Source organism: Rhinolophus hipposideros (genome assembly GCF_964194185.1).
Source record: "Rhinolophus hipposideros genome assembly, chromosome: 25".
Taxonomy (NCBI): domain Eukaryota; kingdom Metazoa; phylum Chordata; class Mammalia; order Chiroptera; family Rhinolophidae; genus Rhinolophus; species Rhinolophus hipposideros.
The window spans coordinates 26,403,180-26,429,451 of record NC_138071.1 but is presented as its reverse complement, the minus strand read 5'-3'; the positions used below and the strand labels follow the sequence as shown (position 1 = coordinate 26,429,451).

At 48.2% G+C, this 26,272-nt stretch overlaps 1 protein-coding gene across 3 annotated transcripts; it reads left to right on the top strand.

Annotated features, from left to right (window-relative positions):
* ZNF746 (zinc finger protein 746) lies at positions 1-21,022 on the top strand. 3 transcript variants are annotated; one of them, XM_081038207.1, is made up of 7 exons: positions 1-20; positions 3,702-4,001; positions 4,131-4,212; positions 5,153-5,266; positions 15,782-15,973; positions 17,106-17,231; positions 18,311-21,022. In XM_081038207.1, the coding sequence occupies exons 2-7, from the start codon at positions 3,717-3,719 to the stop codon at positions 19,363-19,365; spliced, it is 1,854 nt and encodes a 617-aa protein (XP_080894333.1). In that variant the 5' UTR covers positions 1-20; positions 3,702-3,716; the 3' UTR covers positions 19,366-21,022. The 3 variants fall into 3 exon arrangements, with proteins under 3 accessions (XP_080894333.1, XP_080894332.1, XP_080894331.1); XM_081038206.1 differs by lacking the exon at positions 1-20 and adding an exon at positions 56-734 and having other exon boundaries at positions 18,314-21,022; XM_081038205.1 differs by lacking the exon at positions 1-20 and adding an exon at positions 57-734.
* The last annotated feature ends 5,250 nt before the right edge of the window (positions 21,023-26,272 follow it).

Sequence of the window (26,272 nt, the reverse complement as noted above, 5' to 3'; positions counted from 1 at the left end):
TTTTCCATTTCATACCAAAGGTAAGACGTGAGCCACAGCCGCCAAGTAAGTAACGACACAGCAAGACGCCCACATCACCTGGCGGGACCTAACGCGGCAGGCGCGACGTGGCGGGGGCCCCGGGCGCGCAGGGGGAGCAGCGCCATCACCGCGGTCCCCGGGGGCGGCCGCTGCTCCTCGGGGGCCGGGGTCCAAAGCCCGAGGCGCTCGCGAGGCGCGGCCCGTCCGGCTCCGGGTCGGTGACTCAGCGCGCGCCCGGCCGTTTCCCGGGGCCGGGGTTCGGCAGGTCTGAAGGTCGGGAGATGCAGGGGTCGGGAGGGCCAAGGGTCCGGGGTCAGGCGGAGCCGCGGGCCGGGGGTTGGCGGGCCGCGGGGCGGGGCGGGGCGGGGCGGGGCGGGGCTGGCGGGCGCCTGCCGTTCGCCTCTCCGGGCTGCAGGTGGGGCTGTGCGGCCGCGCTGCCTCCAGGAAGCCTCACGGGCCTGCGCCGGCTCCCAGGATGCAGTGTGGACGGTCCGGGCGCTGACGGCGGCGGTGCGTCTGCGGACTGAGCGGCGCGGGCCGGCCAGCGGAGAGCGCGGCGACGCGGGCGGGGACGGCAGGCCGGGCGGGCGGCGCCTGCGGAGAGGCCGGGGGCCGGCCTGCGTGGGGCCGCGCGGCGGCGGCGGCGGCGGCGGCGACTTCCTCCGGGCCGGGCCGGACAGCGCAGGGCCATGGCCGAGGCGGCCGCGGCTCCGGTAAGGGCGGCCCGCGCGCAGGGACGCGCGGACTCGGGGCCCGGGGCGCCCGGGCCCAGCACACGGCGCCGCAGGGCCTGGGGAGGGGCGCTGGGGGCCGGGCCGGGCCGCCAGGCCTGGGGCTGCGGCGACCGGCGCGCAGGGTCCGCCCGGGCCTACAGCACCCGCCGCCGGGCCCCCCATTCCGGGCCGAGCCCGAGCAGGGCGGAACCGGCCGTCCCCGCCCCGCAGGCCGCCCCACGCCTAGTTCCTGCGGCCCTCCTCGGCTTCCTGCCCCCGCCCCATCCGCGGGCCCTTCGTCTCGGCGCCCCCCCACCCTCCCCGCGTCTCCTTTCTCTGCCCACCGCTCTGCCCCGTGTTCCCTGCCCCCCAGCTCCCCCCAGCGGCCTGGTGGCACCTGGGAGGTGTCCGAAGCGGCTTGGATTCCGCAGACACCAGCCCCCTCTGAGTGCCCAGCCGGCTGGGGTCCGAGCGAGACACAGATGCCCTGGTTTGGAGAAGCGGGCCGGGCACCAGCCCCGTTAAGCGTTATTTTGTCCTCACAGCAAACCTAGACAGTAGGTACCCATTCTCTCTGTCACACAAAAGGAAAAACCTGAGGCCTAGAGAAAGTTACCTGGCCCGGGATTACACAGCCAGAAAGTGTGTGAAAAGACACAGTCTCTCTGTGTTCAGGGACTCGCTGCCCTGGGGGCAGCAGACAGGTACATTGGGATTAATAGTGCGAAAAAGAAAGAGGTGAGTGCTTCCTGCATTGAGGTAGGAGCGTGTTTGGAGGCAGGAGAAGGAGAGCAGGGGCCAGCCTCTGCTCTCTGCACCCCTTCCTGGCCGGTGCCTCTGTGATTTGAGCTGGGCTCGCAGGGAAGGCTAGAATTTCAGGTGGGGAGGACAGCTCGGGCACAGAGATGGGCAATGCCCAGCATGTCCATGGAACGGAAAGGTGTCCTGCACCTGGTCAGGAGGCAGTGGGAGAGGAGGCTGCAGGGAGAGTTTAAAGGGGTTTAAATACCCGGCCTTCCTCACAAGGGCGCGGAGCTGTTGAAGGATCTGGAGTTCTCTTACCATCATCAGCTCTTGTCAAGCAAAGTGTTTTCTGCTTCCCTGGCAGGAGTCTGGGGACAGCCCCATATCATCCAGCCACCATTTAGTAAGGAGCTGGGCTTGAGCACAAACAGCCTCCACCTCCCACCAAATAGTGTGAAGGCCTTCCACGGGGCGCCGTGGCCCTGTTAAAGTGGTAAGAAGACTGCGAGTGCCTTATTGTTTATCAAGTAGGAGTTTACACTTTCCTGCAATGCACAGACTGTCACGATGGCAGTCGGCTGTACTTGGAGGCTGAGTGAGGAGGACCTCAGTGGATGGGGAGCTGGGCGATGGAGTGAAAGGACACTTCTGGAGCAAACTCGGAGGCTGGGATCATATGGCCCAGAGAGGGATCAGGGGAACGGGAGGACATGCCAGCCTAGGCAGAACACCTGCCTCCGAGAGCAGGAGACACCCCCCCCCCCCCCCGCACATCCTTTTGTTACCCTCCGGCAGCTGTCTCCTATCCTGCTCCTCCCAGACCTTTGAGGTGTAGCGCAAGCCCTTCTTCAGGTCAGAGGCCATCTGGTCCAGGCTCCCTGCAAACAACCAGATTCGCTGATGCTCCATCCTTGACAGTTTTTTTGGCCTCTGCTCAAACATTCCTGTCTCTGTTTTCTGAGGTGTCCATCCGTGTTCTAGTTCTTAGTGACTTTCTCTAAATGAATCCACTTTGTTTCCTAGTAGTCACTTTATTTTGCAAATAGTCACCAACCACTTGTTTAGGAATCATTTCCAGAATGTTGTCAGGAACCATTGATCCTCAGGTGCTGCTGGAAAAATGTACCAGTAGTGAGCGGGACCCCCTCTCTCTTGACTGGTGGGTCAGATCTTCAGATGCGGTAGTGGGTGGATCAGCCCCCTCCCAAAGCAAAAAAAAAAAAAATGTGCCCTTTCCTCAGTTTCCCCAACTGCCGGTCATTCAAGACACTATGTGAACTTTCCAGCAACAAGGAAGTCACTGGTTGGGGAAGCTCCCCCCTTGTTGTTATGGTGGTGGCTGTGCGTATAAAATCTAACCTAATGGCATGTGTCTTACCATCCCTACCAGTCTGTGAGGTGTCTCACTGCTCCTGGGGCAGCTACAACAACGTCTGAGACCATAAATCTCCCCTTGGGCAGGTAGGGTGGGTGAAAAAAAGCCAATCCCAGGAGGTCCAGGGGACTTGTGTTGTATCAAAAAGTCTAACTCTTGGCTGGTGGAGATTTGCAGTAATGGCGATTTTTAGTTTCGGGGGGAGGGTGGGCGGCGACTGGGGAAGAGACAAAATCAGATTGTCCGATGGGGAGAGGACTTAGCCATCAGATTTTTATGTTTATTAAAGAAAGACATGAGATGCTTCAGAGAAGGCCGTTGAGCAACACTCTTGTTTGCTGTTTTAATGAGCCAGCTGACTTTTTTGCTAGGTCATCATCAGTAGAGAGTTCCTGTGCGATTGTGAAGGGAGGTGCTGGCTGGGCTCTAGGAAAGCTGCAGTTTACTATTTCTCCACTCCAGTGCCCCAGCAGTGCTCCGTCACTGTTTATTAGCAGAATTGCACTGAGCAGCTGCCGCGGGCCATGTGCTGTGCTGTGAAAAAGGGCTTTGCTGCCTTCAGGGCTGGTAGAGGTGGATGCAGGCGCTGACTGTAGGGGTGAGTGCCGCCATAGGGGGTCTGCATGGCGTGCGGCACAGGCCTGGAGGAAGGCGTCCGCCCAGACTGAGCCGATATCACACCCAGAGGAGGTGATTGCTACGCTGACCTGGCATGTGGCACAAGGCATCCGCACTTTTCACATATAGGCTGCTGTCTGCTGTCCCCAGCCCAGCTCCCCACACCTGGGGGAGCGGGGCTCACGGCCCGTAGAATAATTGATACTGGTTGGTCTGTCTGTTTCTGAAAGATTTCTCCGTGGACGATGGCAGCTACAATTCAGGCCATGGAGAGGAAGATTGAATCGCAGGCTGCCCGCTTGCTTTCCCTAGAAGGTCGTACTGGCATGGCCGAGAAGAAGCTGGCCGACTGCGAGAAGACGGCCATGGAGTTTGGGAACCAGCTGGAGGGCAAGTGGGCCGTGCTGGGGACCCTGCTGCAGGAGTACGGGCTGCTGCAGAGGCGGCTGGAGAACATGGAGAACCTGCTGAGAAACAGGAACTTCTGGGTCCTGCGGCTGCCCCCGGGCAGCAAGGGGGAGGTCCCCAAGGTAAGCCTGGCCACCTGGGGTGGGACAGCCTGAGGGGCCGCGCTTGGAAGTGTGGAGCAGCGTGCACAATACCTGTGGTTCCAGGTGTTTGTGGCTTTGGATGACAGGGCTATCTATTTCTCTGAGCAGGAGTGGGGCAAACTGGACGAGTGGCAGAAGGAGCTCTACAAGCACGTGATGAGGGGCAACTATGAGACGCTGGTCTCCCTGGGTAAGGCCTAGTACTCACGTCTCTGTGATCTGGGGAGTCCTCAGACTTCCCTGTTCATGCTGGTGGGTTTTATCGCAAGGATGTGTCACGAAAAACTTGGACCATGCAAAGTGTTATCTCCTCTCCCCAAAGATGAGCACTGGGTGACTGAGTCGAAAGCTCCCTTCTAGACGGCAAACTTCATGGGATGCTGACGGCGGTTGGGTGGCCTCTCTCCCAGCCAGGCGTGCAGCATGGCCGTTTCCCTTCTGCTGAGACGTGGCCTGGAGAAGGCTCCTACCACTCTCAGATCCTGGACATAATGACCCACATTTGAGAAAGACTGGTGCTTTAGCGTCCTCTGACTGAGCCACGCGGCCGTGACTGATGCCCCTCCAGGTCCGTGGGGGACATGGGCAGACCATGCTTCTTACAGCTGGCCCTGTCTTTGTGCTCCAGACTTTGTTCCCCGAGCCTCTGGGGCTGCTGCGTATCGTCCTCAGGCGATACCCCATGAGGAGAGAAAGGCCTGGGCTGTTTCTTCCTGGGCTTACTTCCTCCTGGGATGTTTCTGTGTGACCCCGGACCTGGAGCCAGTGAGGCACCCTTGTGCGGATGGGAGCAGGAGCAGGAGTGATGGCGTATTGCCGTTTGCAGAGATGTACTGCTTCCTAATGTGGAGACTCTAGACCGGAGTTTCTTCACCTTGGTACTGTGACATTACTTGCCAGGTGACTGTGCTATGGGCATGCTCGCCCCCACCCCCCAGGTGCCAGTAGCACGTCTCCCCCAGCCCCCACTCGTGACAACCAAAAGTGTCTCCCTGGAACACAAAATTGCCTATCGTTGAGAACCACTGCTCTACACCAGTCAAGAAATCTTGTTTGTTGGTTTCCCAGCTGCCTGTTCCCAGCTCTGGATGGAACCACGTGGCAAAGCTGACCTTTCTCTCTCTCCTCAGACTACGCCATCTCCAAGCCCGAGGTCCTCTCCCAGACTGAGCACGGGAAGGAGCCGTGCAGCTGGCGCCGCGCTGGCCCCAAGGTCCCCGACGTCCCTGTGGACCCGAGTCCAGGTGAGGGGCTGCGAGGAGGCCAGGCAGGCACCGGGCGTCCAGGTGGAAACGAAAGTGAAGGGCCAGGGAGGCGTGGCCTCCTGAGTTCTGTTTTACAGTCGAGTTATGAGCCAATGTTCAGCTAACACTCTGGGAACGCTTCCCAATGTGGAAACAGGCAGCAAACCAGGTCTTTGTGGAAAGAGACAGAGCCAGTGGATCCGAATTAGGGGAAGTGAAGGACGGACACTGATAGGAGAGGGAGGAGTCTATTGAAGACAAAATTTAAGTCATTCATAGCTTTATGAAGAGTCAGCCTCCATCCAAGACCCAAACCTCATTTAAATCTCTAAGTGGCCACAGCATGTTAGCCCGTTAGCCACATGTTAACCTCGTGTTTCAGTATGATTTAGAACCACGGGTTTATTGAAGGTCCATCTGGGTACCTGCTGTCACTCTCAGACTTTCCTGGAGCTAGTCAGCGCCTCTGAAGGTTAAGGAACGGACAGTGGATACCTGAGCCAGGCCGCATGGCTGAAGCCATTTGACCAGGGAGACCCGCCTCCTCCATGAGATCCCTCATCTTTCCCCCCTGCCTTGGTTTCCCTTTCATCTGAGCACCCGTGTTACTAAAAAGGCTTACTGTGATTAATCCGTGATGAACGAAGTGCCTTCCGTGTTTGCTGCTTCCTCACAATTAGCTTTCCCTTTTCCAAGGGCAGACCATGTGCAGAACTGACTACATTATCAGTGTTCAGGAGAGCCGTCACCGGGTTAGGTGCCAAGGACAGTCTGAAAGCTAGAGGACAAAAGGACAAAAAGAGGGTCATGACATGGGGCTTCCAACTTCTTAGCCTGGGTTGGGGGGTTCACGGTGGGCTTGTTTTGTTACATTTGTAACACACGTGGAAGCCTCTCTGCTTTCCACACTGTCTTTACTGAGTGAAGAGGGGCCTGAAAAAGTGGTCGCTGCTGCCGTGCCCAGTGACACTCACAGGCTCGTCTCTGCCTGGAGCCCGTCATCTCGAATCCCATGTGGCCTTAATCCCCGCCCGCCTCAGTGAAAGAAGCTGCGACCTCCAATCACCCCTCTGGGCATGTGCAGCCCTGTCGGATTGCCTGTCCCTCTTCTCTCCAGCCCCTAAGTCCCCCAGCTGTGCTTTGTGGCAGCCAGGCCTCAACAAGACTCCCACCCCTCGGGCTTTTCCCTGAGTGTCCCCACTGGCATTTGCTCAGATGAGACCTGGCTCCCCTGCAGCCCTGCCCTTCCCCATGGCCCTCTGCCTGGGCCTGGCAGGGGTCGGTAGCCTTGCTCCTCCTTCCCGCTGTGCCACATTCCCCCTCCTCCCTGGAAACCTGCATCTTTGAATCAAATGCCTCCTGTCTCTTTACTGCCTTCTGCAGACCTCTCGGCCTCCGTCACTCTCATCTCTCTCCTGCCATCATTCTTGGTGATGGCAGCGTCCATGAAGGTGGCCCTTCGAACACCCTGGCCTATCCGTTCCTTTGCCCCCCACACTCCACTCCCTCTCAGCTCCCCGCCTGAGGTCATTCTCGCCTGTCGGCAGCAGTAAGGCCCTTCCCTCGTCTCGCTGTCCTCCTGTCCTTGCCGATCGCATGTCGTAGTGTCCTGACTCCAGTCCCTCAGCACCCAGCGTCCAGCTCCTGGGCCCACGTCATCGTTACTGCCCTGTACACATCCTTAGCTCCCCCACCCCCTTGCTCATTGTATTCACCCGGCAAAACCATAACCCTGAGGGAGCCTGTCTGCACCTGCTCCCAGCTGTTCCTCACCTGGGAGCTTGGCATTCAACGCTGCCCCGCAGTCACTGGTGTCTCCGTCCACTTGTAGCCTGGAGGTCGGCCGACTGGCCCACAGGACAGATCACCCACCATCTGTTTTTGTGGCCTACCAGCTTAGTTTTTATACTGAGGAAACATTGTTTAATTGTAATGAAACAAAACACTGCCGCAGCCCCCACACTTCCCTGCCCTTCTGCCCGCATCTGTGCCCAGCTCGCTGTCGGCTCCCGTGACTATGACAAACTGTCGCCCCTCCAGTCAGAGACCCTCCTGGGCCACCTTGTCAGGGCCCAGGGCCCAGGACTTCTTACCCGGCACCTACCCCGCTCGATCCTGACCTGGACAGACATTTGTCTGCCCCACAGCCTCTGCCCCCCTTCTCTGCTGTGCCCTGTGCCACACTCTCTGGTTCATTCCTCTCCCCTCTCTCTTCAACCCCACTACCACCACCACCACTCCTGTCAGGGCCACCACAGGCCTCCTTACCTGTTGGTGACATTTGCCACTGTTGAGAACTCGCTTCCTGGATTCACTTCTTTGACTGACAGGACACCCCTTCTCCTGGTTTTCCTCCTTCCTCATTCACTTTTCCTCTCGTGTTTCCTGTCGTTTCCCCCAGCATTCCAGGCTGGCCCCGACTCTGAGCCTTTCTACAGTGCGCTCTGCCCGACTGCTTTTCAGAATGCCTGCAGCTCAATCCATTACTTCCTTCAGGTCTCTGCTTAAATAGGACTTGCCCTCGTCATCCTCTTTCAAAGTACAGCCCCTCTTTCCCCCAGGAGTTCTAGTCTCCCTCTCCTGCTTCCGTCCCACAGCGGGTACCATCTAGTATGTATGTTTCATATTTATAGTTTACATATGTCTGGTCGCCCCTCCATTAGGATGGAAATTTCAAGAAGACAAGGCCTTTTAATCTGTTTTGTTCATATAATCAGATGAACAAAAGAATTCTAGAATACTGCCTAGCACAGAGTAGGAATTCAATAAATATTTGTTGACTGTATATTGTGCTTCATAATTTAAAATATGTGTGTGTGAAGAAACGTGTTTCTGATACAATTTAAATTCCTTTTTAGATCTCTTCCTCATTCTTCCCTAGAGTGACCATTGGCCTCCAGTTGGTATTTACCCTTTCCATCCACATTTGAAAACTTCCGTTATGCGCACATGTGGCCATAAATAATATATAATGTGGTTTACTGTGTTTTGAAAAATGACATAAATGTCATTATGTTTATCACTCATTATTTTGTATTTCAGATTTATCTCTGTTGAGGCATATAGATCATTTTAACAGAGGCTTAATATTCCAAAAGCAACTGTATGACAATTTATTCTCCATTCCTCCATTAAGTTGCACTTGAGCTATCTCTGATTTTTCACTCTCACAAGTGGCAGCGCTGCAGGGAACATTCTCGAACCTGCCTCTTTGTGTCCATGTGCTGGCGTCTCCCTGGGCCTAGACCCGGAGTTGGAGCTGTGCGGTGCAGAGGTGCTCGTCTGTCTCTCTGCCGTGGCCACAGGCTCCCGGTGGGCACATGAGCCCAGCAGTTAGGAAGTACCGGTTTCTTCATGTCTGTGCCCACTTTTCAGAATTAGATGTTTGCCAGCCTAATGGAAGTGAAATCCTATCTTGTTTTAATTTGCATTTTCTCAACTGTGGTGAAGTTGCTCATCCTTTTCACGGGTTTATTTGGTTTCTTCTCCAGTGAAATGTCTTTTTCTGTTTTTCTACTGTTGTTTTCATTTTCTTATTGATTCAGGACTTCTTTATATGGGTTCTAACACTAACCCTTTGTTTGTTATTTGCATTACAAATATCTTCTCCCAGTCTGCAGCAGGTCTTTTCGCTTTGGAGTTCTCACACAGAAGTTTAAATTTTGGGTAGAGTCAACGTTGCAGTCTTTTCCTTCATGAGCTGTGCTTTTTTTGTCTTAAGATACCCTTCCCTACCTCACTCCAGGTTAGAAAGACATCCTCTGGCATTTTCTTATAAAACTTTGAAAGTTTTGCTTTTCACATTTAAGTCTTTAATCCGTCTAGAATTAATATTTGTCTAGGTTACAAGGGAGAATTAAAAAAAAAAAATTTCCCCACAAGGTCATCTGATTTTTCCAACAAAATTTGCTGAATCTTCTGTTTTTTCTGCGAAGATTTGTAATGCCCGTTGGTCATGAACCAGGTTTCCCCACGTGCATACCTAGCTTCTGGACTCTTCTGTTTCTCGGCCTCTTTGCCTGCGTCTGCACCAACTCTGACTATCTGAGCTTCATAGGAAAGCCTTGATGTGTGGCCGACCAAGCTTTCCCTACTTGCTCTGCAAAACTTTTCATGGCTGTTCTCGGACCTTTGTTCTATATGAGTTTCAGAATGTTTACGTCAAGTTCCCAGAAAATTGTGTTGGAATTTTGATAGGAATTACATTTACTTTATAATCTCGTTTCTGGAAAATTACCCTCATTACCACACTGAGCCCCTCCATCCGTGGGAAGACGTCTATTGAAGGCTTCTGTGTGTGCTTGAAAGAGGTTTTACTGTTTTTTTCTTTAGAGTTGTTATTTTTATTATGAATGGGATTTTAAAATCAATTACATATTTTAAACAGTTATGACAAGTTATGGCTATGCTGTTGACTTTTCCCTTTTAGTAAAAGGGAAATTTTGCTCAACTCTCGTATTAGTTCTAATGACTTGTCAATTTAGATTCCTGGATCCTCTTATGTGGACAGTGGTACCCTTCATAGATAACACAAAAGTTCTCTCTTCTTTTTAAATGTTTGTAACTTTATTTTTCTTGTTTAGTAGTTTAGCTAGGACTTTGTTGAACAATAATAGTGTAATAGCTGACATCCTTGCCTGTCGATGCTTCTGGAGTTTCAGCAGTAAGGATTATTTTTGCCATAGATTTTTGAAGATAACTTTAGCTTAAAGAAGTTTCCATCCGCTGCTGGTTAAAGTTTTTATTGTGAACAAGTGTTATAGTGTATCACATGGTTTTTCTTTTTTTGAAATATTATTTCTTTAAAACATTGTTACTGTGTATTATACAGAGGGTGCCAAAAAAAAATACATGCACATTTTAAGAAAGGAAAAAACTGTGTTAAAATTGTAGTACTCAATACATACCAATACCAAAAAATGAATACAAGGCATGTGTAAACATTTTTTTGGCACCCTCGGTATATAGTAATGTAACAAACACAATACAGACAGAACAGAATTCAGGTAAGGTTTCGATAATGATAGTAAACACCCATCTTCCCAACAGCACAGCATAAGGAATAGCTCACAACCAGACCTGTCCATGACCCCATTGTCCCTCCCTGGTCACATGCCGTCCCTTCCTCTTACAGATAAGCAGAAAACTCAGAAACAGACGTGATCAGCCCCTTGCTTTTGTTTATATTTTTATCCCCTAGGTGTGCATTCTTAAGTAACGTTTAGTGTTGCCTGTCTTTGAACTGTTTATGAATGAGCTCGTACCCTATACATTCTTCTTGAACTTCCTTTTTGCAGCTGACATTATGTTTTTGAGTCATCCCTGTAGGTGTCGTGTAGCTGTCGTGCGTTCATTTTTACGACTTTCGCCATGTTATAGTTTCTTATGGATATGACACAATGCATTGATTCCTTTCACTGTTGGTGGGTGTTTGTGTTGTTTCTACCTTTTTTGCTTTTAGGAACAATGCTATTGTGAAAATTCTTATGCATGTATACCAGTTTCTCGAGGTGTAGACCTGGGAGTGGAAGTGCTGGGTCATAGCACAGAGGCATGTTTGACTTTTCCAGGTAATGTCTGAGTGTTCTCTGAGGTGGGGGTACCACTGGGGCCCACTGCATCTCATCCTCACCAGCCCTGGAAATGCCTTACATGTTAATTTCTGCCTATCTGGTGGAGTGAAATGGTTTCAATTTGTAGCTTAAAACGTGCATTTTCCTAATGAATGAGGTTGGGTACTATATCCTCTGTTTATGGGCCACTTGTCTTTCCTCTTCTGTGAGATACCTGTTTATGTCTTTTGTCCATTTTTATTTAATGTTGTTTTCCCTTTACTTACTGATTTGTAAAAGTTCTTTATATATTTTGAATATTAATCTTTTTGTTGGGTATGTGTATTGTCGATATCTTTTCCATTTATGGTCTAGTTTGAAGAACAGATTCTTTTAGTTTTAATGTACTTGTATTTACTAGTTTTTACCTTTATGATTGATCCTTCTTATGTCATAAACAGTTAAGAAATTTTCCTCTACCTCAAGGTCCGAATACACCATCTCACATTTTCCACCAAAAGTTGTGCCTTCCACGTTCACGTTGTTAATCTATCTGGAATGGATTTTTGTGGCAGTGGGAGGTCAGCACCCTCCTTCTTTCTCACAAGCACTTCTTTCCCTTTGCTCTTTCAGGTAAACTTTCGAAGTGCTTTATCAAGTTCCATGAAAATCTAGTTGGAATTGTGGTTGGAATTGCATTCATTTTATTAATCATTCTATTTTGAATAGGCTTGGCCCCTTTACACTAATGAGGCATGTTATCTGTGAATATTGTAAATCCCTCCATTTAGCTCATCTGTAATGTCTCAGTGAAGTTTTATAATTTTCTCCCCAAGAAAAGGTCTTGTACGTTTCTTTGTTAGATATGTTCCTAGGTTCCTTGTTGTTTTTTTTTAATCACTATTGTCTGTGGTAGCTTTTCAACTTGCATTTTCTGTTTGTTGCTGATGTGTGCTTGGGGCTTGGGGCAGGGAGCCCCCTCTCCCGGTGCTTTTTCTCGTGCAGTGTGGCCTCAGTCGTGTGACATCCCACTCTCTGCCCCATTAGGCATCCCACCAGGGTTCCCACCAGGGACATACCTTAACGGAGAGTTTGGGAGCAAGGCTTGGACAGACCCAGTCCTGTCCAACTTTCTTCCCTTGGGCATCTGGCCACCCCCTGGGGACAGGTTGTCTCTGCCGCTCTGCTGGGGACAGCCTCCCTAACCATGTCCAGCTGGTGACTTCCTGATCCTGGGGTCAGTACTAAGAACCCCTCTTGCCCACAGATGAAGCCTGCATCCTCAGTTGTCAGTAATAAAAATAGTTTGCCCTCACCTGCCATTTTCTTTTGTTTTATCTCTCTGTTAAGATCCATGACAGGGAAGAAAAATGATAATTGACAGGCTCCCTTGAGACCCTAGTACGTAGTATGCAAAAATGCAGTGGTCTTTCATTTACTGATATTTCTATCTAGGAACCATGCTAAAATTCTCATTAATGCTAATAACTTTTCTAATAATTGATGATTCTCAGGTTTTTGAAAAGATAATCATATCTACGAGTAATAAGAATTTGTGGTTTCTTCTCAAATCTTTGTGATTTATTTTTCTCTTGTTTTACTGTGCTGGCTAAGAAATCCCAGAAAATCCTTAAATAGAAGTGACAGCAGGTATCCTGTTGTTTCATGATTTTAAAGAAAAAGCTTTTTAACTTTTCACGTTGAATGTATTTGTTAAAGGTTTTGTTTATCAGTGCCCTTTATCAGGTGAAAGCAGTTTCCTGTATTTCTGGTTGACTAGATATTTCTAACAGGAATAGCTGTTGAATTTTTGTGGAATGCCATTTGGGTATCTATTGAGATGATTGTGTGGTTTTTCTCCTTTAACCTGCGAATATGGTAAATAATGTTATGTGCTAATGTTGCACCAACCTTGCAATCCGGAGTAAACCTAACTTAGTAAACCTAACGCTTTATATACATTGCTGGATTTAGTACTAATTATTTTGTTTAGGATTTTTGAAACTTTGTTCATGAGACTGGCCTATCATTTTCCTTCCTTCAGATTGTGTTTGTCAGGTTTGGACAGTAAAGGTATAAGCTAGGGTGTGTTCCCACTGTTTTTATTTGCTCAGAGAGTTTGTGTAGAATTGGAATTATCTATTCCTTGAATGTTTAGTGGAAAACACTAGTGAGGACATCTGGGCCTCAAGTTTTCCATGTGGGGGAGATTTCTGCCTACAGATTTAAGTTCTTTAATAGTTTTAGGACTATTCAGGTTTTCCATTCCTTCTTTAGTCAGTTTTGGCAAGTTAAAGTTTCTCGAAGGAATTTCTCCATTTCCGCAGTTTTCATACTACTTGGAATAACATTCATGACAGCCTCTTTATCTTTTTAACTCCTGCGTCTGTAATTATATCCCTATTCTTCATATTAGTTATTGGTACCTTTTTTTCTCTAATCTTGCTAAAAATATACTGGTTTAATATTCTCTTCAAAGAACCAGCTTTTGGCTCTCTGTATTCCATCTTTGTTTTCTCTTTTATAGTTTATACTTTATTATTTCCTTTCTTCTACTTTTTAAAGGGTTTTATTGTTGGTGTATTTTCCTTTTTAACATCTTGCATTACTATTTGACCCACTAATTTTCAACCTGTCTTCTCTTTTTTAATATAAACATGCAAGGCTATAAAATTTCTTCTAAGTACCATTGTAGATGCAGCCCACACATTTTGATAAACAGTATTTTCATTAGCATTGGGTTCCAAATATCTTCTCGTTTTCATTGTGATTTGTCCATAGAGTCTTGCATTGTTTAGAAAGCAAATATGTATTTTTTTAAATTTTAGTACATATGGGGAGTTTGGAGATAGCTGTTATTGATTTCTAATTTAATAGTGTTATAGTTAGAAAATAGGTGTGTAAAATATTAATCTTTTCCATTTTACTGAACTTTATTTTGTGGCTTAGAAAGTGTTCATTTTTCCTTAATGTCTTGAATGGCTTGGGAAACGTATGTGTTCCTGGCCTTTAGACTTTACTTATGGCTATTGGATCAGGTTTGCTATTAGGGTTCAAATTTCCTATTGCCTTTAGTCAGCAAGACTTGTCAATTACGGGAAGGTATGTCAAAATTCCCCTGCGAAGAAGGTAGATTTGTTCATTTCTCCTGGTGTTCAGTCAGTTTTACTTTATTATTTTAAAGCTATATTATTAGATTAAACTTTTAGCGTTATTTTATCTTCCTGATCAGTTTAGCATTGCGCTGTATCTCTTTTTCTTTTCTACGAGTATTTTTTTTAAGTCTATTTTATCTGATATGGCATAACTACATCTTTTTAAAAACTGTTTATTCTGGATTAGTGTACCTTTTATTCTTTTACAGTGCTTTCGCATCCTTCTCTTTTAGGTGTGTCTCGTAAACTACATATAGCTTGGTTCCTTGTATATTTTCAGTCTGATCACCTTTACCTTTTAAATGTCCGGAACAGCAGCTACATGTGGCTATTAAGCCCTTGAAAAGTGCTGTAAAGATGAAATACGTATATATTAAAGTGAACATTTTATTTTACTTTATTTTATTTATTTATTTTTATTGGGGAAGGGGCACAGGACTTTATTGGGGAACAGTGTGTACTTCCAGGACTTTTTTCCCAAGTCAAGTTGTTGTCCTTTCAATCTTAGTTGTGGAGGGCGCCGTTCAGCTTCAAGCTGTTTTCCTTTCAGTCTTAGTTGTGGAGACACAGTTCTCTCCTTCTGAGATTTCTGCCCACATGTGTGGGAACTTCTCATTCTGTCCTCCATGTCTCTCAACTTCCCTTTCATCTATATATTTTCAACGTCTCAGTGCTGTTCCATGGATTATTTCCCCAGATCTATCTTCCAAGTCATTAATTTTCTTTTTAGCCATGTTCAGCCTGCTGTTAAGCCATCCGTTGAGTTTTTCATTTATTTTGGCATTTCTAGAATGTCCACTTAATTCTTTTTTAAATCTGCCTTTTTTAACATAACGTCCTGTTCTTGCCTTAGAGATTCTGTTCTTTATTTCTTTGAATATTTTAGACATACGTATGTTACTGTATGTTTCAGCTTATTTTTTCTGTCGTTTTTGGGAGTGAGTTTTGCCATGACTGTCATGCTGTTTGGATCCTCTTCTGGTCTGTAAGTTTAGTTTTTAGTAGGGCCCCTGGTGTCCTGCTTTGTGGGGCAGGTTTGCATTTGCCTGTGGGCCTCCTGGGTTGCTGTGGGTCTCAGTCAGTCTTTCTTTGAGTTTCTCAGGTTAGGGTCTCTGCACCGTGTGGGTAGTAAGAATTTAGTGTGGGAATGGGATTCTGATTTCTCATGCGGGGTTTCCCACTCGTGGCCCTGGACAGGTGGGCAGCTTCGTTATAAACCCCTCAGATGGAGTTTTCCTGTCCCCATCTCACAGCTGGGACAGGGCCCTATGGCTCTTGGCGTCACACAGGCAGCTCAGCTCTGCTCTCGCCTCGCTTGGACAGCAAAACCCAGCCCTAAGGCCTGCATCTGGTTCCAACAACTCCTTGGGTCACTTGGCTCGCACTGGAACTCTTGATTTGACTTTGTGTTTTCTCTTTGATTCTCATATCTGGAATCTTTCTTGTGCTCACTTAAATACGTGTGTGGAGGTAAGGGGTTGGGGAGGTTTGGAGGTAGATTTTATCTAGCATTTCTGTTTAAAGTGAGAGCAGGACCTCCCTGGAGCAGCTTAGTTTTCCCCGTGGGCCAGAGGTTTAACTTTGAGAATGAGTTCACGTGTTCCACACCCTTTCCCACCCTCCCTGTGTGCTTAATACCCTGTGACCTCATGCTTTGCCCAGAAGACCCTGTTTGCTCTTGTTTTCCCTTTCCACCAGACACTTGAGCTGTTGGACCTTTGTTAGGTCCATTTCCTTGGCTGGATGTGTGTCCGCCCCAGGGCTAAGGGGTCCGGATGCTGTGTGCTTACACACTCTTCTTTTCTTAGGTTCGGGGCCCCCAGTTCCTGCCCCTGACCTCTTAATGCAGATCAAGCAGGAGGGCGAGCTCCAGCTCCAGGAACAGCAAGCTCTGGGGGTAGAGGCTTGGGCTGCCGGACAGCCAGGTATCGGGGAGGAGCCATGGGGCCTTGGCCAGCTGGATTCCGGAGCAGGAGACGTCTCTACTGATACTGCCTCTGGTGAGTGGCTGAGCCGGGGAGCAGATACCAGGAATGGGAACGAAAGGCTGGGACTAGGGCAGGGCCCGGGGGAAGGAGTTCCTGGAAGCTCGCTGAGCTGTGTGAGCTGTGAGCGCTCAAACAGCTGGCCTGACTAGCTTAGAAGTTTTCCCACCTTCAGACAGGGGCTGTACCGAGTGACATCTTGTGGACCCCTCTGGGTTCTGTGAGGCTCTTGTCCTGGGATTTCTCTGCCTCACTTTCATCATTTACCCTCCTTTTCTTGCCCCAGCATTGGGCATTTAAGTCACCAGTTGCCTCATATGTGATGTTTGTCTGTAGTCGAATGATATCCCCATGTCGCTGACTGAGGCGTTCAACTTTACCCCACGAGCTCAGTGTTTCAGAAAGGAAGTTTAGGAAAGCAGTGTACATTTTTCTATATTTTTGTGTTTTCAAGAATGAATAACAATAGGAAATTTGTATACTGTAAAGTAATCATTTATTTTAATAAAATGTAGCACTTTAACTGTATTTACTTAAAAATATACCATGTTTTCCCAAAAATAAGACTGAGCCGGACAATCAGCTCTAATGCATCTTTTAGAGCAAAAATTAATATAAGACCGGGTCTTAATTTACTATAATATAAGACCAGGTCTATAATATAATTAATATAATATAATTAATATAATATAATATAATATAATATAATATAATATAATATAATATAATATAATATAATATAATATAATACCGGGTCTTATATAACACTGCGTCTTATATTAATTTTTGCTCCAAAAGATGCATTAGAGCTGATTATCTGGCTAGGTCTTGTTTTCAGGGAAACACGGTAAATACTGTAATCGTTTTCTGTGGATTTTTGACACATTTTGGAGAACAAACTTGAAATCAGTTAACACAGTGAAAAGGTGAAGGAGGAACTGTATAAAATAGTCAGTGATCTCTGAGCTTCCTGGTTCCTCAGAGAAGGGGGCAAAAGAAAACTGGGTTCAAGAGAGGCGGGGTCGTTATGCTGGTGCAGAAAGCCCCAGGTGGGGGTCTTGTGGTCTGCCTGCTCTTCCTTTCCGCTGGGGTTTTCCCACCCACTTCTTGCCCCTAACCCACAAGCTCTGATCTCTCTTCATTTCAGGCGTCCATTCCAACTTTTCAACCACTATCCCACCGAATTCCTGGCAGGCAGACCTCCCTCCACACCATCCATCCTCTGCATGCTCAGATGGGACTCTGAAGCTCAACACGGCGGCCTCCACGGAAGGTAGGGGTGGTGGAGAGAGGGCGGGAAAGGCTGCCTCAGCCTGAGCCCTTGTTCTTCCGGGTGAACTGCCCTGACCTTTCAGTCAGCAGGCATTTAGGTCTTTGTGATGTCAGGAGTCCATGCAGTCTCTTTTATGGCCTTCCAAATTCTTATACTTGAGCAGCCTTCCTTGAGCGTGTCCATGTTTCCAGCCGTTCTTGTCTCGTGTTAACCCGTCCATCCTGATAAGTCGAGCCCTTGAGAGGGTTACCTCCTGCCCAGACTCTGAACTGGCTCCTCTGTGGCGTGGAAAAAACAAAAGGAAACCAGAACCACTTCTTAGATACCAGCACTACCGAAGACAGGTGTGCGAAGGCCAGAATGGGGAAGAACAACTTCCAAATTTACGTATTACTTTTCTGTTTTGAAGGCCAGAGTAACATAATTTCTATCCTTTTTTAGTACCCCAACATGTGCTGAAAAGCCTAGATCCCCGATATAAAACTTCAGGATACGAAATTCAAGTACATTTACATCGAATCAAGCACATTTTTACTATTTCACTAATGTTTTTACCATTAGCTGCCTTTATTGGATGCTTACTGCCTGCCAGATGGCATGTGAAGTGTCTTCAGACGTGAGCTGATTGACCCGCCCCCAGCCCTGTGACTGGGCGTTCACAAGATGTGCTGCTGGTTAAGAAATAGCCTGCAGCCCACGGCTGGTGGGTGGGTGGCCATGGTGCCACCTCAGGTCTGCCCAGGCCCAGCCCCAGCTTCTGCCTGTGGGTACCTAGCCACGGTGGTCAGTGTTCCTGCCTCACCATTATCCTTAACAGCCAAAGTGGAAGTGGAACCCGGTGAGCGATGCCACAGTTGCTTTACTTGTGAAGGTTCTAGAACAAGGATGTCCTCAGGATTTGAGGCAGCCACCGGAGCTCCTGGGGGATGCTCTGCTGAGCTGGGTCCTGAGGCTCCTGGGGTTCAGTGTGGTGGTAGTGGGGTGGAGTTGCTGCTGAATCTCCAGATGAAATGATCATATCTTCGCTTTCGAAGCGGGTGAGGGGACAGAATGATTCCTGGTCTTTCTGTCTTTCTCAGCAGACGTAAAAATTGTGATAAAGACAGAAGTCCAGGAAGAGGAGGTGGTGGCCACACCAGTGCACCCTACTGACCTAGAGGCCCACGGCCCCCTATTTGGACCAGGCCAAGCCACAAGGTTTTTCCCCAGCCCTGTCCAGGAAGGAGCCTGGGAGAGCCAGGGAGGCTCCTTCCCCAGCCAGGACCCTGTGCTGGGGCTCAGAGAGCCAGCCCGGCCTGAGCGGGACATGGGTGAGCCCAGCCCCGCGGTGGCCCAGGATGAGACCCCTCCAGGGGACTGGCTCTTTGGGGGGGTCCGGTGGGGATGGAATTTCAGGTGTAAACCTCCTGTGGGCCTCAACCCGAGGACTGGGCCTGAGGGACTGCCCTACTCCTCCCCTGACAACGGAGAGGCTGTGCTCGACCCGGGCCAGGCCCCGAGACCCTTCAGTGACCCCTGTAAATACCCTGGCCGGACCAAAGGCTTCGGCCACAAGCCAGGCCTGAAGAAGCACCCAGCCGCGCCCCCGGGGGGGCGGCCCTTCACCTGCGCCACGTGTGGGAAGAGCTTCCAGCTGCAGGTGAGCCTGAGCGCCCACCAACGCAGCTGCGGGCTGCCCGACGGGGCGCCCGGGGCCGCAGGGGCCGCGCGAGATGGCAGCGCCCTGCGGTGCGGGGAGTGCGGGCGCTGCTTCACGCGGCCGGCCCACCTCATCCGGCACCGCATGCTGCACACGGGCGAGCGGCCCTTCCCCTGCACCGAGTGCGAGAAGCGCTTCACCGAGCGCTCCAAGCTCATCGACCACTACCGGACCCACACGGGCGTGCGGCCCTTCACCTGCACCGTCTGCGGCAAGAGCTTCATCCGCAAGGACCACCTCCGCAAGCACCAGCGCAACCACACGGCGGGGGCCAAAGGCCCGGCCCGGGGCCAGCCGCTGCCGCCCCTCCCGGCCGTACCCCCAGACCCCTTCAAGAGCCCTGCCTCTAAAGGACCCTTGGCCTCCACAGACCTTGTGACCGACTGGACTTGTGGCCTGAGTGTCCTGGGACCCACCGATGGTGGGGACCTGTGAGGCACCCCCAGGAGGGCCAGGGCTGCCTCAGCCCTCTGACTCCTGCGGGCTTCAAGTGTAAAAAGTCCCATTTTAGACGCCAGGGACGCAGACTCGTAGGGGCAGAAGTGGAGACTGGGAGAACCAAATTTCCAAATTGCTGAACTGATCACTGGAAGAAAAGAAACTCAAACCGTGCAGCTTCCAACTACACCAAGTAGAAGTCTCTGATTGTGAAACAGCACCATAGAATTATAAGTAATTTAATTACGAAACTTTAAAAAAAATTCTTTAAGAAGCTGGAATATAGTAGTAGCACGAGTTTAAACTTTCTTGCGTACTTTCGGTTTCTGGAGCTTGTGTTTACGTGGGCTTGTGTCCTTACCAAGTCTGACAGTCAATGTGCTGGCAGGTTGTTTGGCTGGGGACACCGTGAGGACCTGGACCTCCCCTGGTCCCCCTGACTCCTACGCCTTGGATGGTCTTAGCACAGAGTTCCAGGGAAGCTGAGACCCCTGCTCTGCCCAAGGCCGGCCGGCCTGGGCCTAGGGCTCCAAGACCCCGGGCAGTGAGGCCAGCTGGGCACTGGGACCAGCCTCATCCCAGCAGGGAGGAGGACAGGGCCAGGAACAGCCAAGTCCGTTCCCAGCTTGCTCTCCATCTGAAAAGGCCCCCCGCAGCGCTGGCCCTACTTGTGTTTCCCGATTACGATTACGGGCAACCTGCTGCCCCTATGGGAAGGGAGCTCAGTGGTGTCACCCTCTTCTGTGACTCCCGGGCCTCGAAAAGGTGGGTTGTCTGAAAACACAGTGTTAGTGCTGCAGAGGTGACGAGGTGGGGGCAGGGGGCACCGTCACCAGCTAGTTCCCAGCAGAGCCAGGAACAAAGCCTGGCCTGCCGACCCCACTGGGGGCTGCTTTCCACTCCAGTGAGATGCTTCTGTTTCCTCTTTGTGTAGTGTTTTTTCATTGTCAAAAATGCTTTCACATCGCATCTCATTTGATCGTTACTGTGACCTTGTGAAGCACACAGGGCAAGTGCTCCTTCTTCTTAGAGATGAGGAAACATATTACTCAAAGGGGACACATCAGCCTTGCACCACAGGTGCGGTTGGGTGCCAGCAGTTAGGAAAAGCCTCAGGTTAGACACAGCTCGTCCTCCCGGAACCTCAGTTTTGAGGAGGAAAGCGTTTCATTTTTGCCCTCTTAGAAGAGTCGTCCCCCAACTGCATGAGCAAAAGCGTCAGGCGTCCGGCTTTAGCTGAGTCCTGGCCTCCCTGGTGTGTGTGCTCCCAGCGAGGTCTGAGAGGCTGGGCACATACGGATGGTGCCTGCTCCTTCCCCAGCTGACATCCTAAAGGTTCAGTCAGACATGGGTCCAGGCTGCTTGGTTTCACCGCAATGCTATTCCCGCCACACAGGTAGCCATTCCCATTTTGTTGAAGCTGCCACTGGGCCCCTTACCTGAAAGGGGTGACTTGTTTCCCCTTGGAGAAGGGACCAGGGCTGCCGTCCATTCAGCTCCCTCATGCGTACTTTTATTAGGCAATAGACTAGTTAAGAAAATTGTTTCTATGTACTGTATATTTTGTATCTGTTTACACTTCTAATTGATATAACTGATATTTTGAAAAACAAATGAAGAGGAAACATCCTGTTAAAATAAAACCTAACCAGCACCAAGGTGATTGGGTGGGTTCTGTTCTTACACCTGCGTCTCTGGCATTGATGCCTCTAAACACAACCCCCAAGGGAGCTGTGTGGTCAGCTCACGGCACCCCCCTTCAGCACTTGGTCGCAGTGGACCCAGGGAGGCGACTGTGCCTGAGAACTAGGAATGGAAGATTCCAGAGTTTGACTCGGTGGAGATAAACTGACATTTGGAGGGAGATAATTACGGTTTGTGTAATTCAGTCTTAGGTAATTTGAAATGATGTACATGAAGATAGGAAAGTACTGGAGGAAAAGTGCAGAACCTCACAGAAAAGCGTGTGCCAGATGTTTTCTCCGTGCGTCTTTTCCTAGCTGGACTGAGGTGCGGAAAGGATGGGTGATGCCTGTTGTGTCCTGGGACTTGGAGTGAAGCCCGCCCGATGTCGTTAGAGCCAGGCTGACACCATATTGCCACGAACCAGAGTTAACAATAAACATTTTATCTCATGTTTTGAGTCTCCACCACCACCGCCCCCCCCCCCCCAGCCCCCATGCCCTGCATGCAGGAATCTACTCCTGCTGGAACCCTCGACCATTTGGTGGTGCACTAAATGAAACATTCCTACGCTTCTGGCTCGGCTGCCAGGACAGGACATGGGAGGAGGGGGTTTGGGTGAGGTAGAGGGCAGTGCTGAGTTCAGGCATCCAGAAAGGCTCGCCCAGTCAGTCGTTAGACCAGACCCACCACTGCTCACAAACTTCCGGGAACCCTTGTTCGGCCACTGCTCTGAAGTGTCCTACTTAGGGCAAAGCACAGTGGTCCTTTCCTATGTTAGTTTCCTATTGCGGCTGTGACAAACAACCACCAACTTTGTGGCTGAAGCCAGCACAGATTTATCTTACAGTTCTGGAAGTCAGAAGTCCAAAATGAGCCTTAGGGGCCAAAATGAAGGTTCTGCAGACTGGTTCCTTCAGGAGACTCCAGAGGAGTCTGGCTCCAACCTGCCTGGTAGCGCGTCTTACCTGGCCCCTCATGAGGTGGCTCCTTCCTGTCCTCATCTGCAGCCCCTCTTGCATCTCAACCTCTAGGTGAACTGAAATACCTGCCCTGCCCTGAGTGCCGTGCTGTTCCATGTCCCTGCATATGTCCCTGCTGCATACAATGCCCCCTCACTTCTGGTCCACCCAGTACACTCCTTAGCCCTGTGGCTCAATGTCACACAGCCATCCCCAGTCTGATGCCTTCCCTGTTTCTTCATGGACCTTTGCTCAGAGTCCCTGTGTCCGCTTCTTAGCCTCTCCCCTACTGTGGATATAGCATGTTCCTGGAAATGTGTATAAAGGTGTATGTATAGAAAGGAGGCACTAGACTTCCAGATCACAAGGAAGTCTTTAATTCCCTGACAGCTATGAAATGAAGCTGCTGATTTGGCATTGTCAAATCCTTTAAACCCTGAGTATTGTACAATGTATACATGATTATTTAAAAATATTAAAAGCACAATTTAGACATTAAATATGTACAGTTAAATAATTTGTCTTTAAATTTGGGGGGCCAAAAAGTTTTTTAAAATGCGCATATTGTGGATTGTATACCCTGAACACACTCCTGATATAAATATCTGGACATTCCAAATGGGATATAATAAAGATAAATATAGAGCTAGGATAGAAAAGAATACAGGGAAATCCTAGTGTACCAGAAATGAAGACAAAACTGAGCACCCACATTGTAAGCACGTGCGGAGCAGCTGCACCTGCAGTGGGGGTAAGGAGAAGGGCATAGAAGACTTGGACCCCCCCCATGAAGGTAAGAAGTTGGAACTGACACCTCCAGAGAAAATCTCTTGAAGACCTCGTCTTTAAAAAATCCATGGTTAAAAAAAAATGCATCCCAACACCAAAAGATGTGTTAGTCGGATCCTTGAGAAGTGGCTGCTGAGACCCAGTTTGAAGTACACGAGGTTTATTGGGGAATAATGCCTATGAAAGGTAAAAGGAGGAGGAAGCAGGGTTTTGCGGGCCAAGTCTCACCAGGATGCAGATCCAGTGTGCATGAAAGTAAAGGAGACGCAGAACATGATGCAGCTCTAACAAAGTTTCAGCCAACTGAACAAAAGGTTCTGGTGCAAAAGGTTCTAGTTGTTAGATGAGTCCTGTGTTTGGGCAGAAATGACCAGATCCGAGAACCCCACCTGCTACCCAAGAAAAGTGTGACCTTAGCTTGAAAGCCGAGGCATTTCCTGAAGGTGTTAATAACTGAAACTGTCAGTTGACTGCACTCCTTGGAGTTGATTGGCAAGTTCCTGAATAGAGATCTGAGTGGCACAACTCCACGGCTGCCACAGGGCACAAAAAGCTTATCTGTCGTCTCAGGCTGCATTCTGGGGAATGGTAGTGGATGGGGCAATATCTGGTTTTTGTTGTTGTTGTTTTGTTTTTGTTTTGAAAATCCGAAACCACAGCTATTACCCCGTGGAGGTTGGGATTCAAATTTACATTACCCACAGGGCTGATAAATTGACATAAAAATTGGACTGAAGCCAATTACAGCACTTGAGGTTTCTGGCTGAAGGGAACACAGAAACAGGAGGAACTATCCCACAATCCAGACCACAAACCTGGCTCAATATAAGTTCACAATCACAAACTACTACACCCACAGGGAAATGGTCCACCATTAGTGAGAACACAACATAACAGCTGGATTAAAAATCCGAGAACTTGAATTCATGTAAAGATCATCCAAAATAGAACATAACTTGAAAGTTTTATAAGATTTAAAACTAATGGCAGAAAGGAAGGAAAAGCATGGTAAATAGAAATCACTAAACCTTAAGAAAAATCAAGATACTATTAAAAATAAATATTTGGGGGAAAAAAACAGTCACTGAAATTTCAAAACAAAACAAAAAAAACCTCAATGTTTACTGGAAAACATTAAAAAAAAAAAAAATCCTCAATGGACTGGTTAAACAGTAGACCTAGACACAACTATTAGTTAAATGAAAAAGATGAGAAAAGTACACAGAATGAAGGACAGAGATAAAATGAAAGATGGAAACAATGAAATGTTAAAAGCATAAACCAGAAACACCTACCATATATCTATCTAGTCAGATTTTCTCATCTAGAAAGAGATAATTAGGAAATTAGGAGAAAAATATTTTTAAGAGAATGGCTGACAATCTGCAAGGATTGATGAATGACATAAAATCTTCAAGAGAAAAAAGACAAATTGACATCAAAGGAAAAAATATTAGATTGACAATAGACTCATCTATGATAAAAACAGAGGTCAGAAGACAGTGGACTAACCCAAAGCGGGGAGGGAAAATAACTGTCAACCTCAATTTTATACCCTGATCAATCGTCATACACAGCCAAAACCAAATAAAGATGTTTTCAGAAAATAAAAACTGAGGGCCTGCCCGGTGGCTCAGGCGGTTGGCGCTCCGTGCTCCTAACTCCGAAGGCTGCCGGTTCGATTCCCACATGGGCCAGTGGGCTCTCAACCACAAGGTTGCCAGTTCAATTCCTCCACTACCACAAGGGATAGTGGGCTCCACCCCCTGCAACTAAGATTGAACATGGCACCTTGAGCTGAGCTGCCTCCTCCGGAATGTCTCAGTTGTTTGGAGTGCGGGTTCTCAACTACAAGGTAGCCAGTTCAATTCCTCGACTCCTGCAAGGGATGGTGGGCAGCGCCCCCTGCAACTAAGATTGAACAGGCATCTTGAGCTGAGCTGTCGCTGAGCTCCCGGATGGCTCAGTTGGTTGGAGCGCATCCTCTCAACCACCAGGTTGCCGATTCGATTCTCGCAAGGGATGGTGGGCTGCACCCCCTGCAACTAGCAACGGCAACTGGACCTGGAGCTGAGCTGCGCCCTCCACAACTAAGATTGAAAGGGCAACAACTTGATTTGGAAAAAAGGCCTGGAAGTACACACTGTTCCCCAATAATGTCCTGTTCCCCCTACCCAATAAAATAAAATAAGGAAAATAAAAACTGAGAATGTACTATTCATAGATCCTCACTGAAAAACTACTGAGGACTAACCTTAGAAACTTGAACCCAGTAAGAAGGAGAAGAAGATAAAGAGACTGGTGAGAAAAAAATATTAGTAAACATGGGTAAATCTTAACATGTGTTTACTTTCTAAGACAATAATAAAGACAAATTTGGGGGACACAAAACAAAGTGGAACTAACATACCAGACAACAATAACATGTAAGAAGGATGGGGCATGATTTCAAAGAAAGCATCCTATGGTCCTTGTGATTTTAAGAAAAGGGCAGAGATACCAATTTCATTGTGACTTAGGACTTAAACATACAGGTTTAAAATGTTCGTCATAGCCACTAAAGGAACAGAAATAGAATGGCACCAAGCAGAGGGAGAAAAGGTGAATAAAGAACTTGACTGATCTAATAGATGGTAGGAAAAGGGGGGACGAAGCAAAGAAAATTTATGGTAAAGATCACAAAATAAAATGATAGAAAAAAATCCAAATATATCTATATTCACCATAAATGGAAAGAAAATAAGCAATCTAATCGAAAGACAAATTACCAGATTATAAAACTAAACTAAAATCCAGCTCTATGCTTTAGAAGTTTTAGTGAGAAATGTATTAGGTTATGGTAATGGTTGCCCAACTCTGAATATACTAACCACTAAATTGTATACTCTAAATAGATGATTCGTGCTATGGGAATTATAGCTCAATACATATGCAATTTATTAAAAGCCAAAAAAAATCAATTCTAGATTAAAGTCCTGACTGAAAAAGCTAAATAGTACAGATTTTAGAATAAAATGTTGAGGAATATCCTTAAGGCATTGGGGTAGGGAAGAAAACAAACAAAAAAGACAGAAAAGGCACAAACCCTAAAAGGAAAAGTACTAGATTTGATTACATTTAAATATAAATATTGGTGCAGCACCTACCATGAAAAATGTTAAAAGAGACAGATTGGGAGAAGATTTTTGCCATGTGCACAACCAACAAAGCATTATGCAGATTATAACATTTAGAAACAAAATGTAAACTAACACCAGTACAAGGGTGGTGGGTAGGCTGTTGTAAGGTCAATGCACCGTGGGTGAAGTGGGATAATTGGTGTGAAGTAGGCTGTTAAGAATTAAAGATGTATTCTGTAAAATTTAGGGCAACCATTGAAAATGCAGTATCGCTAATGAGTGAATGGTGAAAATAGAATTACTAAAAACATAATCCAAAAGCAGGCAAAAAGGGGGCAGAGCAGCAGGTAT